Source organism: Melanotaenia boesemani, chromosome 17 (genome assembly GCF_017639745.1).
Source record: "Melanotaenia boesemani isolate fMelBoe1 chromosome 17, fMelBoe1.pri, whole genome shotgun sequence".
NCBI classification, from domain to species: domain Eukaryota; kingdom Metazoa; phylum Chordata; class Actinopteri; order Atheriniformes; family Melanotaeniidae; genus Melanotaenia; species Melanotaenia boesemani.
This window is the reverse complement of record NC_055698.1, coordinates 16,995,204-17,013,221: the sequence shown is the minus strand read 5'-3', so window position 1 is coordinate 17,013,221 and position 18,018 is coordinate 16,995,204. Positions and strand designations below refer to the sequence as shown.

The following is an 18,018-nucleotide window of genomic DNA, read 5'->3' as shown; positions in this document are numbered from 1 at the left end:
TGGCAAAACTCTGCTTGAGACTCTTGGGTTTTGGTCACCTGGGTGCCAGCTTAAACTGTAAAAGAAGAACAGTGTTAATGAGAACTCCACAGGTTGTGTAACAGCCCCTTGCATTTGAAGATTACCAGCGATCACTCAGCCATCTGTTATACAATGTGTGCAATGACAGCATGCGAAGTTACTCAAATCTGTGAATAATACAAAGGAATTTAATGTATGCATTCTGTATTTTGGTTTGTGTGTTATTTTTTTCAAGAAGAAAATATCTTAAAAATCATTTGTAAGATATTTATTATTAAGATATCAGAGTAATAATTAACCTGTTGTGCCTGCAGACAGGGCCCACTGAAGCCAGAGGTTTTGTCTATCCAGTTATCAGGCCGTCGCTCTAATCGGAGGCTTCAGAGGAACAGCAGCCTCTCTCCCAACAATCCTCTCCTCAGTCTTGTTAATTCAGGTGGGTCTATGTGTTTGCATCTGTTATTTTGACTTTAAATGACTCATTCTGGTATTGCTGAAAAGAGATTCTACTCGGCCAGAGTCAGCACGTCTCTGCAGGCTGGAAAGCAGAGCAGGTCACAAAGGTATGATAGAGAAAGGAAAGGTTAGTGATAGCCTGAGAGACGAACTTCGGCAGGAGGGTGGTTGTCTTCACATGAGGGTTGATGTTTGGGCGCACACACACACACACACACACACACACACATACCTATGTAGCATTTTTATTCCAACAAGCTTTTAGCTAAACTTGGGCTCTTATGACTGTTTTTCCATTTTATTCCTCTATTTTGTGTATTTTATTTTGTTGTGAATTTTATTGACAGCTTTCTCTGTGAAGCACTTTGCGACAACTGTCTGTGTAAGGTGCTGTACAAATAAACTTTACTTACTTATACATACTAAATACAATAAATTCCATATTTCCAAACTAGATGACAGATTTAATCCTTCATCTCGAGTCATATTTTGTTATTGCCGTCTTGCATTATAATTTCGTGTTTGTAGTTAGCTGACAGCAAAATCATACTCAAAATCTGTGCTTTCTGGAACTTTAAAGCACATCCAGTAACAGGACAGGTTGTCTCGATCTTGATTTGACAGCCGAAGAGTTTCAGTAATCTCCATTTCCTTTCTGGTTGTTTTGCATAGGCTATTTTCAAGTATTGATCGACCTCTGATAAAGCACCAGCTCTGGTTTCCAGGAGATCTGTGAAATAAATGCAGAGCTTTTACAAACTGTTTACAGGATTTCAAGCTTTTCTATTGATTGGCACTGATGTGCGGCACATGACATGAGAGCAAACTTTGAAATGTCTCCTGGTGCACTGATAAAATTTATCACCATCATTTGGTTCGGGTAATTGATGGGAATGTAAATATAGTTGATGTATGCAACTCCTTTAATCCATTTTTGCTGTTTATTTATTTATTTGTCTGAAATCTACTCCTCTGTGCTTTTTCTTTTCTCATTCAGGGGTTTATGATGAAGACAGTCAGTGGGTGATCCAGGTCAACAGGCTGCAGAAGCTTATTGATCGTCTAGAACATAAGGTTACTCAACCTTTTTCTCAACCTTTTTGTTTTTGCTCTTTCCCCCCTACAACATTTTCCTTTTACTCTAGCTGCCCCTCTTTTTAATCTCTCTCTCTCAACCCACCATCCTGACTATTGTCTTCACATTATTGTCAGAAATTCACTTCAAAATATGGGAAGCAGATTCACAATACCAACAAATTAACTCAACCCAGCTGCACACATCCACATACAAACTTGTACACATGTGCACATCCAAAAAGTATCAGCTGCACACAAACTCGCAGCTGCTATCCATTCATGTTGAAACAGAAGTGCCATGAACTGTTCAAATGAACCTGTAAACCCAGAAATATGGGATTGGTAGTTCAGCTGGGTATGAAACAAAACATGGCATTGACATGCAGGACCAAAAATAAAATGCAAAAAAGATTAAATAATACAGATTTTAAAATGTTCCAAGATCAGATTGTGAATGTGTTCTTGACAACTTTTATTATTCAATTTCTTTTAAGCTAGAATCTTTGTATTATTTTAATGGTTTTTATTTTGGGAAGATTCTAATTTATCCATCATCTATCATTTCATTAATTAAATTTTTTCACCTATTATCAATTCACCTTATCAATAGATTGTTAAATAAATTATCATATTTTCTTATATTATAATTTATACTAATAACCAATAAAAAAATGTTTTTCTCAGTTCTTTATTGAAACACAGAGGGTTATAAGTAATCAAGTAAAGTTGGGACACCTGTGGGAATTTGTAGCACCACCTTCTAAAACTTGATCAAACTCCATTGCTGGACATGCCTTTTTGTATAGTTCTGAAATGTACATTATTTTTCAGCTTTGGTTTACCTTTTTAATTTTTATACATCTGGAATATCAGCTCTTATGTCTGTACTATTTTTACTTGAACCATATTGACTTGCTTGATTTTTTTTTTTTTTTTTTTTAAGAAAAATTGGGACGTTATAAACTTTTGACAAATATTGTATACTGTATGTTTAGTCTTTTAATCTGTGGTCAATCAGCTGACCCCACAAGGAGTTAAAAGAAAAATCAGAGCGCTCATAGGATTATATTCACTAAAAGTACTGTGTTCAATCACCCAAAGACCCCAAGTCCCATTGGGGCGTCTTGGGCCAGCTTGCATAAGCCTCATCCCAACTGACACAGCATGCCTTGGCTCGTCGCAGTACCCACTCATGTCATTATGGGGAACCCATCCTCGTTATCTTGAGGTAACGAGAAGATGAACTTGTTATCTTAAGATGACAAATAAAAAAGGAATAATTGAGTATGGCCACTCTCAGCTTCCATAGACTTTTAATAACTGTAATTGGTCCTCTTGGTAAATGTTTACACACCACACTGCTTTGCTAAAGCATCGTGTCCCTTGTGGATCACGAATGTAAAGGCTATAATAACATAATTAGTATGCTCTCTGCAGTTATTTTAGTGTAACCCCTTAAAACAGTTGTACACACCTTAAAATGACTGTTGTTCAAAAATGATTAACCCCTCACATACACATAAAACCAGAATTACATTTGGAAACTTTTGTTTGCAGTTGTTTAAAGCGGCCATAGAAACTACAATTAACCCAGTGGTTCCCAAACTTGTTCTGCAGGGCCCCTTTTCATCAACAAAAATAATCTCAATAATGTGTATTTGAAGTGTTTGTAGTTGATTTATCATAATTTGCCCATTGGTACTTTCACAAATTTGTCTATATTTTGCTAGCAGTGCAAAAACTATAAGTTTTATTACCCTAGCTGCGCCCCCACTGGCATATCTCTGCCCACCCCCCGTTTGGGAACCACTGCATAAACCATAGTTTGAGCTACACACATAGACAAACATTGCACATGTACACAAACCTGTGTACGTCACAAAAATATTCTCTCTCGGGCGGGGGGTTGGTGTCTTCAAATAATTCCCGACTATAAAGAAAAGCATCCCTCCTCTGATAGCATTTAGTAGCTCATTCCATAATAAAGGAACAACAAGTAAAGACATATGTTGAAAAATAATGGTAGCACATAGCAACTGATGGGGAAACTAAAACAGCTGAAACATTTATCTCCTCACTATTAAAATTACATGACAATTTTTATATAAATAGAGTTAATGTCCTACATAGTATCCACAGCGATTTACCAACAAAAAAAATCAATCCTGCTTACCCGTCAGCTCAGTCTTATCAGGTCATTGTTTTGGTTTGGCTTTACAATATCACATCTATGTTGTGCTCAAAGTTTGTGCTGCCAGCTGTTACCAAAACCCTAGACTTGCACTTGACAGAGACTGTGATGTAAAAAGACGACAGCGAGCAAATTACTAACTAAATATAAAGAAAACCTTAAGTTATTGTTTTCCTATTGTTTTGCAGGAGATTCGATTGGAGCCTGTTGAAGAGGAAGTCTTGGAGAGCAAATCGGTTAGTGTATTGACTTTTATCCATCATTCACATATTTTGCTGCAGTTTGCGTCATTCAGTTTTTACATGATGGCATACAGACAAGAAGGCTGCATTTATAATACGTAACCAGTAGTTGTCATAGCAACAGCAGAGTTTGAAATTGTCAGCAGCACCCCCCTCTCCTTTTCTCTGTTGGTATCATTAATCTTTCTGTTTGGGGCTTTAAATTCAGTTCTGAGTGTTGGTAAGTAATGTGAGATGGAGCAAAAAGACAGAGTAAATCTTATACTGTGACTGCCTTAAATGTTGCTACTGTTTGGTAAATCCAGATGAAACACCCTGAAAAATCCTAGATAAGCAAAATAGGAACAGAATAAATGTTTATTTTAGCTATTCAAAAGTATAAACCTCCAGACAAATAAATGCCATGCTTGTTGTTGTGCAAAGAAAGATGATTACTGAGTGTGCAGGTGATGTTAGTGTCCACATACCAGAGAAAAGACAGATTGCTGCTGACGCTCAAGCTTCATGTCACTCATTTCACAGCTGTGAAATCAACCTCTGTTAATGCCTAACGGTCACGTCAACACACACAGGGAAAATTATTTTCACCATAGATGTATAAACATATACCAGTGGTCACTAGTTGAGAGGCCGGGTATTCCCTGGAGAAGTTCCCAGTACATTGCAGGACCAATACAAAGATACAATTCAAATTCTGAGACACATAACAAACCTGCTTTTGGATTGTGGGAAGAAGCCATAGTGGATAGAACCCACACATGCACATGGAGAACATTTAAATACACAAAAGAAAGCTCCTCCCGAGGTTTGAACGAGGAACTTTTTTGCTGTGAGGCGACCACCACCACCATGTAGCCCAGTGTTAAACCAATTTCAAATTAAGTTAAATAAAAGAAGTCACTGAACTCTGAACGTTCCTACTCTGTCATGTCCTTCCTTAGATAAATAAACTATTGCTGATGACTGCTAAAAACATTATGAGTGATTTGTTTGATTATATATTATCAGTTTCTCTTCTTTTAACTGAGTCTTTTCTCAAGCTTAACCAAGTTTTGGAACCATATCAATAATCTGACAGGGAATCTGGTGCACAGATACCATTATATGCACTTCGCAGCTGAGACTGGATGGTGGAAATGCCTTTTACTGCTCCAAAGTGTTTTTATTAGAGCATGTCCAGAATAATGGTTAAGGCTCCAACATGAGTATGGCTGTTTTATTAAATGTGCTTGTCTCTGCCCACTGCATTGATGAAAAGCAGCATGCAGGTCAGCATGAAAGAGTAAGAGGCAGCACGCAAACTTGCTTTAAATTCTCCAGAGGTTTAGCGGTTGTATTCACACATGATTGGACATTTACAGAACTTTTTCAGACAGGCTGGGCATGGGCTTCAGACATTCGTGTTGTCACGTGCAGCACCTCCAGTCCAATGTTAGAAATATTCAGGGCTGCAGTGGATGTATGAAAACAAATTAAATCTGCTAATATTATTAAAACATAATGCCACCAGACAGTAACCCTAGTGTCCTGACTGAGATGTCTGTACTTAACAAAGGCTGCTGCAACCTTGTCAAACAGTTTTTTTTCTATTCTTACTGTTAATTTTTAGGCCAATACATTTCTTAGATTACCAAATATCTGACAAAAAGTTTATTACAGCAATTTTTGGAGCCCTTAATATAACAACCACCAGATTAGGAATAAAAAGTGTTTAGTTTACAAGAAAACAAGGTTTAAGGCAGAGATGCAGCTCACCCTCATTTAGCTCCTGCTGGTGGATCGTGGAAAGGTTTTGCCAATCAGTTACCAGCCTGCAGCTAGTTGTAAGTTTGGATATGTAAAATCATTCATTTCTGATTGTATTTTACTTGAGAAATGATTATGCACAGCAGTAATGTCAGTGCAAATCAACCTTTGAATATGAATATCACATCACCATCATGTCTCATTGCTAATTTGATGCAGTGCCTGTGTGTGTGTCTGTGTGAATTTATCAATATGTAAATGGTTTTACACTGTGCCACAGGGGATGAATTGGCTGCTAAGGACACCAATAATGACCCATAACGCAAGCCTCGTGTGTGAATATAGTATATGAATGTATTTGTCTTTAGACATTTTAGTGTGTTCATGTGTTGTAGCATGTTTTTCTCTCAAATTAGCCACAGAGCAATGATCCTGGGGCTGTAATCAGTCACTACACAAACACACACACACATATCCATCACTCCAGAAGACATTTCATTGACTAACATTCATCTCCAGAAGACTCATTAATGCACGCACTGTACCTTATAGCCAGCAGGCAGACCATTCACTTCCTGTTCTCATCATTCACTCTGCCTGTCAACAATTCCTCATCAGCCACAGGAAATAATTCAGCCTGTTGTCATGATTAAAACAGAGTTTTCCTGTTGTTCACACCTTTCAGCAAGAACATGCTGCCTAACATTTTTCCTCCACTTGTTAAAGGAAAGAGAAAAACCAAAGTTTCTAACCATCTAACCATTACTGTCATGTCCTAGTTTTAGCACATATAGTTTAGGTTGGCAAATTCCTACAGAACTGATACCAAACTCTAGCGTGAATCACCAGCTTTTTGGTAACATGCAAGGTGAAGGTGAAATCGTGCCAGAGGATTTTTTTAACAATTCAGTGAATCCAACAGATTCCTTTTACACCAGAAGCAAATTCTGACCTTCTGAAAATTGTGTTTTGTCTTGACAGCACATCCTAATAGTCCAGAGGCAGCTCTCGGTGCTGGAGGAGGAGCTGGAGGAGTTTCGTTTGGCTCTCAGACAGTACATGGAGTGTGCTTGTGCCCAAACTGGATGTCTACAGTGAGTTCATTTGTTATAACACTTTTTCTACCTGCATTTAGAATTTTCTGTTTAAATATTTAAACTCTTTTTACTTTTTCAAAACCTTAATCATCAGATGAAATATAGTGAACTTAAGTTAATACTCAACAGAGCTAGACTTTTTGTTTCTAGATGTTGTCAATATTGAATGAATGGAGTAATTAATTAATGTCCATGGAGGCAAGCTGACATTAAATTTTAATGACTTAAATAAACAAACTAAAAGCTCTGCACAAACAGAATGTGCAAAGGCATAATCAAAATGAAAAATGGCAATCAATCTAGCAAATTACAACAGAAAGTCGGGACTATATACACTGAGGTAGTAAAAACAAACAGGCGTGTGTAAAAACAGAGCTGCAGCGTAATTAGCACAACTCTAAACAGGTGTGGAGCAGGAAAACTTACAGCAGTGCACAAAGACACAACAATTTTCAAGATGAGACAGTAAAACTGACTGAATTCAACAAATAGATACAAAATCCAAAACTATGGTAACAATGGATATATTGATGTCACTAGTGTAGATATTTTGCACTGCTGCAGGTGCCATGAGACAACTGCTACCATTTGCATTTCATATTGCTTTTTAAAACTTGCAATATGGGAATAAGAAAATAAATTAATAAATAAAAAGTTTACTGAAGACCTCAGACCCTTTTACTGTGAGGTAAAGGTGCATGTTAAATAATTTATTCCCTGAATTTATGTCCCAGTAAACTTGGGCTCTGAGGGACAGTCAGCAGTTAACATTCCCAGAGTCGGGTACATAATGTTCAAGAGAACTGCTGAGATGCAGATCGGTGAAAAAAATTTAAAAGTAATAAAAAAATCTGAGTTCAACTTAAAGAAGCAGTGAGACATTGAAAAATATCCATAACATAATGTGTGTAAAGATATGTCCAGTTTCTGCAGCAGAAATGGGAGGAATGAGAACCATTTGGACATGTTTCTGTTCAGTGACTGCAGCTTCAATCAAGCACTGGGGAATTAAATTGATTAGCAGATTACAAACATCTTTTTTCTTTTCTATTTTATTTATTTATTTAGATTTTGTGGGCTCTATTTGCCTTTGTTGAGGACAGGAAAGGGAGCCAGAGAGAGAGGGATAACATGGACCAATGGACCCCAGGCTGAGACACAATACTAGGCCTTCAGCCACAATGGCTTTCCAGCCTTTGCACACAGGGCATCTATTCAACCAGCTGAGCTAACTGATGCTTCACTGATTCATGCTTTCACTACAAAAACAGAATACATGTGTTTTAATTTGCCACTGTAATATTTCCAGAGTGAAACTGAGTGCCTTGTTTTTTTTTTTTTTGTTTTTTTTTTTTAAACACTAAGAGTACCTGTAGCAACTAAGTATTATACTGTAGTACTTTTGGCTACTAATTTAATTTTTTACATGGACTCTGTAAAATCACAAGATTCTTCCACTGTGTTTAAAATCATATCAGCAATTTCTTTTCTTTCCAATGTCTGTTTATCTTTCAGTTTCCATTAACAAAAATATTGCAACTCATCAATGTCACTGAATTCAGCAAATAGAATGGAGGGACAATGGGATGGAGCATAATTCAGTGTAAAAGGAACCATATAACCCTATAGCCCTGATAAAAGACAGTCTAGCAATTTTGAGCAAAAGCCCATGAAGTTTTGTCAAAATAAAAGTCTCTCCACTCATTGTCGAAGTAAAATAAAGTGTAGCTAAGAGTTTTTTTTTGTTTTTATTTGTTTGTTTTTTTTTTTGTTTTTTGTGTTTTTTTTTTTTGTGCTGGACCACTTATATTGACTTCACTTTGTAGCAAAGGTTTCATGACCCTGTGCCAGTCTGTGTCCCTACACTTATTAATGAATGCCTGCTGACACATGATGGAGGGCTTGCTTATTTAACACCAATAAATACTGTAATACATGTTTAGAATATATGTGGACTGGCATTTATTTCCTTACTTGAGACTAAATGTATATTCCATATTATTTAAAACATGTTTATACTACAACATCCCTTGCAACATTGTGTGCATTACAGTGTACATAATAATTTTCAATAATCTGTGTCACCCTCTGGTCCTCATTTAGTTTAGTATTTCATGAGACAATGTCCAATCATAATTAAACAGGACACATTTAAAAACACAAATTTGACTCCCTTTTTTAAGACTTGTTCTGCCTGCACAGCTGTATCTGACCATAACTTGTGGCGTCTGTGAATACAACAGCATTTGCTGTTTATGTTACTTTAGCCAGGCTTACAAGTTCAGTTTAGCTGTGTCGTCCTTGTTGCTCTGTGATCAAACACATCTTAAAACTGAATTAGCGTCACTTTGGCTGTCACTTAAATTTAATGCTTAATCCAGCAGCCTGAAGGACAGCTTGACATTTAAGTGCTTTGCCACAATTGTTTAATACTCATTATTTACTTGGTGTATTTTTAAGCTGAAATGTAAATTTAGCCTCTGACCAGACTAAATTTTATATAAGATTTATTACAGGGTAGATCACACAATTAATTTTGGAAAAATCCACATAGCCTGCACACAGAGTGCGGACAACGACTCAGACATCCAGTAGAGACTGTTGGGGACATGATGTATCACACTAATTAATGTCTGCATGACTTATGCTCTCTTTCTTTTGTTTTGCATTTGGCAGCATTGCAGTTCAGCGGCTGGCAAATGAATCGCGCTTCATTCTCTATGAATTCTGGGAGCACAACAATGTGTGGAAGAAGTAAGTATGTACGGCTCAATTCAAGTATATAGCATAAGGTATCTCCATAGTTGCTGAATTTATGATATTTCAGGGACAGTGGGGAAAAAAACAGTTTTTTACGATGGTTTTTACCATTTGTACAATGGCCTTCTCAATAAAAAAGAAAGAAATTCGGGCGTCTTTGTGCTGCCATGGCAATAAGTGCTTTCCTTTTCTGGTGGAAGAAAGAGGACATCCCATTCCTGCCCATCTTATTAAGGACCTGCACCCCCAACTAAAGTGCCCTCCACAGCTGCGAGTGTAACTTCATTGGGACTGACACTTGGTTGTGAAACTGTAGTGTGTAGAGGGAAATTTGGGATTAAGCCTATCTGCCCACACAGGTCAGGTGGACGCAGCATGGCTTGTTTACATGAATTCAGAATTATTTTATTTGTTCAGCTTGAAATCATTAAGGGAAATTTTGTTAAAAACAATCTGTATTTTTTGCTGTGAACTAGCATTATTGGAGGGACATTGTGTAAGAATTACTGCCATCTATGTTGGAACCGTGTCTTGCATTCTAACATATAGTGCATCCTAGCATCTCACTTTCTCAAACACATATTGCAACAACGGTAGCCGCCGTCTGTCAAAAAGCCTCGACAACACAGATGAAAGCATGTCATCCCATAGTTCGGTGGTTTCCAACCTATTTTATTTGGGGATCCCGTATATACTAAAAAGCCATGGACCCCCTGCCCCACCCACCATACTTGGTTTTATTTCAAAAGTGACATTTTCACAATAAATAATGTATTCTGGCTGAGTCCTGTCCTAGGATAAAGCCAAAGTTAAATTAAGTTAACTAAAATTACCATTTAGCCTTGCTTTTTCTTTTCTTTAAATAGGGACAATGTGTGGACATTAATTACAATGGCTCCTAATGTTTAAAGCTTCAGGGAACCCCTGTGCTCTTTGGGGGTCCCCATTGGGGGGTCCCAGACTCCAGGTTGGAAACCACTGCCATAGTTAATAGAGTGTTCACTCAAGTGAAGAAGTTCCCTTTTGATCATAATTGATCAGGGGGAAAATATCTGGTGGATGGAAATTTACTGTCAGATAATGTTTCTCTGTGTTTTAAAGTGAGAATGGTTCTCACAGGGAGACGGATCTTGATGGGGAAACTGGCCTTGACCCAACACCAGCTTATAAAACCTTCACACCATCTTTTAGTCGAGCTTTACCGCAACTGAAAGCTGCTGTTTACCATGACTATGAAAACAACTGAAACCACGTAAACACACATTTCTGTCGCTTGTGTATTTTTGTAGAAACTAATATTATACTGCCCGTAGTCATGAGCAACACTATCTAATTTTTTTTATCTATCTACTATCTATTTTTAATTGCAACTTTTTTAGCTTTATGTAAAACTTAGCATGAGATTTAAAAGTTGATCATAAACAAAAAGCAGGTCATAACATTTGCACTGCCACTATGGCCTTTTGCAAATGTTACACTGATGAAGGATGTGCTTCTCTTATTCAGTGTCTGAATGTTACTAAAATTTAGTTTACTCAAGTTTTCTAAAGTGAAAATGTAAAAGCTTTGAGTTTCCTTATTGTTGTGCTTTATACTTTATCTCCATTGCATACCAGAAGGAAATTAAGTTTTTGCTCTACATTTGTCTAATAGCTTTGGTACATGCATACTTTATATATTACAATTTTTTACACGCTTGTTAACCAACAGTTAACCAGACGACTTCTTTTTTTATAATAAACCAGAACGTTGTCCACTGACTTTCCGGCTGGTGGACGTCAGCTTTTCCTGCTGAGCCACAGCCGCCCTAGTTGATTAAACTCAGCTGGACTGGTTTGAGTTTCTTGAAGATGTGTCACTCTCATCTGGAAGAGCTACTTCAGTTCTGATTGAAATAGAGCGAATTTTCACTTAAGTAGCCTGTGAAACCATTGATGTTATAGAGCGTGTGATTGTTGTTGAGTCGTGATTCACCTGAGGTCTTGTTAGAGGGACCAATGTCCATTGTTTCAGTAGGTATTGTCACCCTCTTTGGAATATCTGGAAATGTCCATTGTAGGTAGGAGGGGAGGTAATGTCCCAGTTCTCCTCTGCTCAGTAAAGGTTTCTCAACATCTTTCATTTCCCACTCAAACCACTTGTCTTCTCTGTCCAAGAGTTTAACTTTATTGTCCTAAAAAGTGTTTTTTATCATTAAGATGCAGGAAAAGAGCTGAGTTCTGGCCTGAGGAGATGTCTCTTCTATGTTGGGCTGTTCGTCTGTTGACTGGTTGTTTGGTTTCATCAAAATGGAGCTCATTGCAATCTTCACTACAGTGAATAGCACACATGAGGTTGCTTTTTTGAGTGTGGAATTGGGACGTAGGATGAACCAGTTTCTGTCTGATGGTGTGGCTAGGTTTGAAAAATATTTGGTGTTTGTTTTAAAGTCCTCATGAGTTCCTCAAATGTTCCAGCCAAAGAAGGGACGACAACATTTTCCCTTTTATTTTGTTCTCACCCTTTCTTCCTGTGCTGGTGGTGTCTTGTTGCAGTTTTGATAGGGGTCACAGAACTTAATTAACAGGGTGTTTGATCTCTAAAAAAGTTTCCCTTTTAGATATGCAATTATCTTCTAAGTTATAATGCATTGCATGTGAAATAAAACAAGTACATAGAGTGCTTCAAATTAGCTAAACTTTAAACATTTATAGCATCAAAATGCTACTTAAACATTAATGTGGTTCGAAAACTGAAATCTAAATTCAGTGTACAATAATAAAACACTGGAAGGAGACATTTTTCTAAAGAATAAGGGCTTTTCAATGCTTTAAGTAAATTTTGTTAAAAATACTTATGTTATATTTAGGTTTTATTTACACTTTTAGGATGCAGAACATATTGCACATGCAGTTGTCACAGTGTGGTATTGGTACATTTATTTATTTAAGGATTTGTTTGAAATAAGCCAAAAATGGATCTGTGTACAGACACCTGCACACATAAAAAATAGCAATAATTGAATCCTCTCGTTTCTGTTTTCCAGTCACCTACAGACAAACTACAGTAAAACCTTCCAGAGGGGGAATGTGGACTTCCTGGAGACCCCTGAGATCATTACTACCATGCTTGTTCCAGGTAAGCTCACAACTCTGTCACCCCATAATAGATTACATTAGCTTAGATTTAGCTCTCCTGCTAATGGTCAAGTGTAAGCAACTTTAATTAACACTAAAACGCAAGTTGTGCACAAAAATAACATAACATCTTGATAAATTTGAGGCACAGTACACATAGTATACATAAAGTGTAAATGTGCAGTATAATGTGCAGGTATGAATAAAAAAAACATACATACTTGAAAATTTATATATGTATGGTACATGTACAGATATAGTGTAGTGTAATGTTCACTGTGCACGTAAACACAGTATGCTAGTTAGGTGTATGTGTGGTCAGCAGAGAAACAGCTGCAGGGAAAAACTGTTCCTAAGCCTGCTGGTACAAGTGTGGAGGCTTCTGCTCTGCCCCCCCTGGGAGTAGTTTTTCAACATTCCCAACTCAGTTGTGTTTCCATTCAGCTTTAAAATGCATTAAAAAAAAAAAAAAAACGTGCATAAAACATTTGTGTAGAAATACCAAAAAATGTGAAGAAAGCTTCAAGTATAAAACATGGGATATCATAAAATAGAAACAGGTTCAGTAAATAATTAATGAAAGAAGTGAGTGAAAAAAATTGAGGTATGACTAGTTGCCCATTGATTGTCCATTCTAGTTTTGAATGCAGAATTACAGTCATCTACAATTTATCTCAGAAAGGCAAAGCAACTTTATTTTTATTTATTTATTTCATGTACAAGACAATTCAAAGCCCGAAAGGATGACATGGAATGTCCCTAGATATAGATGGACTCACCTCGACTCACGGCTTGGGCTCTGGAACCACTGTCCTTGAGAGGGGCTGGATCCTCTTCCATTTTGGACTTGCTCCCGGTGAGAGGCGCCGAGCAGGTGTGGGCATCCTCATTGCCCCCCGACTTGGTGCCTGTACGTTGGGGTTTACCCCGGTGGACGAAAGGGTAGCCTCCCTCTGCCTTCGAGTGGGGGGACGGGTCCTGACTGTTGTTTGTGCTTATGCACCAAATAGCTGTTCAGAGTACCCACCCTTTTTGGAGTCCTTGGAGGGGGGTGTCTGGCAGAGTCCCCTGTCAGAAAGAGTTTTAACTCCCATCTCCGGCAGAGCTTCAACTATGTCCCAGGTGAGGCGGGGGACATTGAGTCCGAATGGGCTGTGTTCCATGCCTCTATTGTCGAGGCGGCCAGCCGCAGCTGTGGTCGTAAGGTCGTCGGTGCCTGTCGTGGCGGGAACCCCCAACTCGTTGGTGGACACCGGCAGTAAGGGATGCTGTCAAGCTGAAGGAGTCCTATCAGGCCTTTTTGGCCTGTGGGACTCCAGAGGCAGCTGATGGGTATCGGCGGGCTACGTGGAGCGCAGCTTCGGCAGTCGCTAAGGCAAAAACTCGGGCATGGGAGGAGTTTGGAGAGGCCATGGAGAATGACTTCCGGACGGCTTCGAGGAGATTCTGGTCCACCATCCGGTGGCTCAGGAGGGGAAAGCAGTGCTCCGTCAACACTGTGTACAGTGGGGATGGGGGGTTGCTGACCTTGACTCGGAACGTTGTGAGGCAGTGGAAGGAATACTTCGAAGACCTTCTCAATCCCACCAACACGTCTTCCGATGAGGAAGCAGAGTCTGAGGTAGCTGGTGCTGGCTCTCCTATCTCTGGGGCTGAGGTGTGCTCCAACTACAGGGAGATCACACTCCTCAGCCTCCCCGGTAAGGTCTATTCAGGGGTGCTGGAGAGGAGGGTCCGTCGGATAGTCGAACCTCGGATTGAGGAGGAGCAGTGTGGTTTTCATCCCAGTCATGGAACAGTGGACCAGCTCTACACCCTCTTCAGGGTCTTTGAGGGGGCATGGGAGTTTGCCCAACCAATCTACATGTGCTTTGTGGACTTGGAGAAGGCATTCAACTGTGTCCCCCGGGGACTCCTGTGGGGGGTACTCCGGGAGTATGGAGTGCCGAACTCGCTTGTACGAGCTGTCCGGTCCCTGTACGACCGGTGTCAGAGCTTGGTCCGCATTGCCGGCAGTAAATCAGAATCATTTCCAGTGCGGGTTGGACTCCGCCAAGTCTGCCCTTTGTCACCGATTCTGTTCATAACCTTTATGGACAGAATTTCAAGGTGCAGCCGAGGTGTTGAGGGGATCCGGTTCGGTGGCCTCAGGATTGGGTCTCTGCTCTTTGCGGATGATGTGGTGATCTTCAGCTCTCACTGGAGCGACTGGCAGCCGAGTGTGAAGCGGCTGGACACCTCCAAGTCCGAGACCATGGTCCTCAGCCGGAAAAGGGTGGAGTGGTCTCTCCGGGTCTGCAATAGGGTCCTGCCCCAAATTTATATATTATGTCCACAATATTAATTAATTTCCTATTTACAAGACTATGGGATGGAAATAAAAATTCTTCTGCTTGAAAAGGATATTTTATTTTATTTACATGAAAAGTAAGCCCCTCGGGTTCAAGCACTCTGTGGTGGGGTTATCAATCAGACATGTTGTTTAGAGAGTTCATGTTCATGTTTCAACAGCTAAGAGTTGTGCTAAATCACAGTTTTTAAAGACAATAAAACTGAATATTTACTGAGCTTTTTGCGTGGTTAATTGAGGCTTATTAATTGGGGCCATTTTCTACTGTGTCTCTTCTGCAGCTTCGTGGTGGGTCCTCAACAATAACTGAAAGAGAAGCAGCACCCTTCACCGATCGTCACTGCTGGGCGTGAGGAGCAAACAGTCACCTGTCAACACATTGGGATGTCCACAGCAGCACCTCACACACACATGCACATTAACTCAACACAACTTGTGAAGTCATGGTGATTAGCATTTATGACCTCCATGTTCCTTCATAGTTTGGTGGTAGCTGAAATAGCCCACGTGTGTATGTGTGTGTTTGTTTACACTTCTAAACAATGCTCCTTTATCTTAAAAGCAATGACCTCATCAAGCAGTGATCCATCTGATGATCCGATATCATCACTGTGTTTGACGTGACATCATCTACTGTCCAAAGTAGTTCAGGAGAGCTGATGTGTGTGTGTGTGTGTATGTGTGTGTGTGTGTGTGTGTGTGTGTGTGTGTGTGTGTGTGTGTGTGTGTGTGTGTGTGTGTGTGTGTGCGTGTGTGTGTGTGTGTGCGTGTGTGTGCGTGCCTAAATTCATAAGTTTGTAAGGACTAGTTTAAAGTTTGGGTAGTTTAATGGACACTTTGTTTCAGCACTACACTTAAAACATGATGAAGAAGAGGGAAATTTTAGATTTAGCTGTTAGGATTTTTGATTGGATAAGGTGTTGTAATTTTGTTGCACTTTTTGTTGCAATGACAATGACAAAGTTTTATTCTTATTCTTGGGTAATCCATCAGTTAAATGAATGTCCTCACAAAAATACAAACATGTTTGTGTGAAAGAATTGGAGTAAAAGATCCTTAAAGATATAATTGTATCACTTGTAGCAGCTCTGGGGAGCTCAGTAAACCATGACTCTGTAGTTCCTGTATTTATTGTGTCAAACTGAGACAAAATCTTAAATAAAGATATTGTGTACATTGTGTTTATTTAGGACTCTCTGAATTTATCTGTACATTTCCTTATTTGGTTTCTGATCTGTGCATCTAGCATTCCCTTAATCTGTTAAACTTCCAAAAGCTCTGGCAGCATTATGTTTACCAGCCTTCTTACCCCCCAAGTATTTATGTTTTTCCTGTAACTATTCAGAAAATTAACTGATGTTTGGAAATATAAAGGGATGCACCTAAATAAGTAAAGACGCACAACTGCTGGAGGATGTGGTACATGGAAGACTCGAGAGTGAGCGAATTTTCAGAGACAAGCAAGACTTGCTTGCCCACGATGACGAATGGGTAATGAGCCGGTTCCGACAGCCCCGTGATGTTAGACCTATGTGATGCCTTGGGTCCACCATTACAGAGACGCACCAGGAGGAACTATGCTGAGCCAGTCCGTCTGCAAGTACTAACAACACTGGGTTTTCTGGCAACCGGCACCAGAGGGAACTGACAGGCTGGGGATATCACAGCTAGCTTTCACATGTGTTATGTAGGTGCTGGAAGGCATAATTGGTTTGTTGCAACAGTACATACACTTTCTTTACACAGTGGGTGAGCAGGCAAACAAAATATGTAATTTGCAGCAATGTCCGGTTTCCCCAACATAATCGGCGCTATTGACTGCACTCATGTTGCAATAAGGGCACCAAGTAAGAATGAATCTGCTTTCATTAACCGAAAGCATTTTCATTCTTTAATATCCAAATCATATGTGATGCTCACCAATTTCGCTCGTTGGCCTGGGGACACCCATGACTCAATCATTCTGAAAAACAGCAGTGTGGGGCGCAGACTTGAGGCTGGAGCTGGAGCTGCAAGGTGGCTGGCTTCTAAGGATCATTCATGCAAAAAATGTGCCTTTACATACTACTGCTGTACCTAACCCATTGTCCAACATTGCATGAGACAGTGGATAGCCCCTCAAACGGTGGATGCTCACTCTTTTTCCAAATCCACAGAGCGTCGGAGAACAGAACTACCATGTGCGCCACAGCCACACGCGCTGTAGTGGAGCGGGTCATCGGGCTGCTGAAGGTCAGGTGGAGATGCCTCAATGCCACAGGAGGAAACTTACGTTACACACCTGCAAAGGTGTGCGAGATAGTGAGGGCATGTGCTGTGCAACATGCTAAAAGCTGCTACGCAGGCGTCAAGAAGTGATGCAGTGCTGATTAAAACATGAGGTAATTTTCTTGTTTGTACACAAGCTTCTTTTTTTTTTTTTTTTTTTTTTTAAAGTGCTGTGCCTTTGTTATATCTGACCACTTTTTGATTTCTGGAACCGTCCGGCCCTTGGCTTTTGACAGCATCTCTCAGCTACTGCAACTCCTCTCCCTTTCTGACATTGGTGATGCTTGTGCTATGCCTACCAAAAAAAAACAAAAAAACATTTTTTACGTTTTTAAACATAGTCTTATCAAGATCTCTCGCGTCCCAAAATATTGCACTTTTTTGTTCCTTTCCCCTCCTGAGCCATTAGGGAAATATGATTATTATGGGCGTTCACCTGACCTTTTATAACCACCATAAGGGCGGAGCATGACGCTCCTTTACGTGCACCAAGTTTAGAGGTGATTCTGATTTGTAAATGGAAACAGGCGTGGTATGTGTGTGCGCACTCTTTTATAAATCTGGAAGGCTTTTTTCCTTACGTCATAGTCGTCTTTGCTGCACATAGTTTTATAAATGAGGCATAACATTTTTCTAAATCTAAAACATTTTTCTGCTTTTTTCCAACCTGTTTCTGGGCATTTGAAATGTGTCT

At 39.5% G+C, this 18,018-nt stretch overlaps 1 protein-coding gene across 1 annotated transcript in view; it reads left to right on the top strand.

Annotated features, from left to right (window-relative positions):
* necab1 (N-terminal EF-hand calcium binding protein 1) overlaps window positions 1-16,239 on the top strand; it is a 44,023-nt gene extending 27,784 nt beyond the window's left edge. Inside the window, exons 7-13 of the mRNA XM_042012437.1 lie at window positions 336-457; window positions 1,475-1,551; window positions 3,934-3,981; window positions 6,715-6,827; window positions 9,507-9,584; window positions 12,616-12,707; window positions 15,338-16,239. Coding sequence (XP_041868371.1) covers window positions 336-457; window positions 1,475-1,551; window positions 3,934-3,981; window positions 6,715-6,827; window positions 9,507-9,584; window positions 12,616-12,707; window positions 15,338-15,366 — 559 coding nt within the window. The 3' untranslated portion in view covers window positions 15,367-16,239. The remainder of the gene's footprint in view (window positions 1-335; window positions 458-1,474; window positions 1,552-3,933; window positions 3,982-6,714; window positions 6,828-9,506; window positions 9,585-12,615; window positions 12,708-15,337) is intronic.
* Window positions 16,240-18,018: the final 1,779 nt, after the last annotated feature.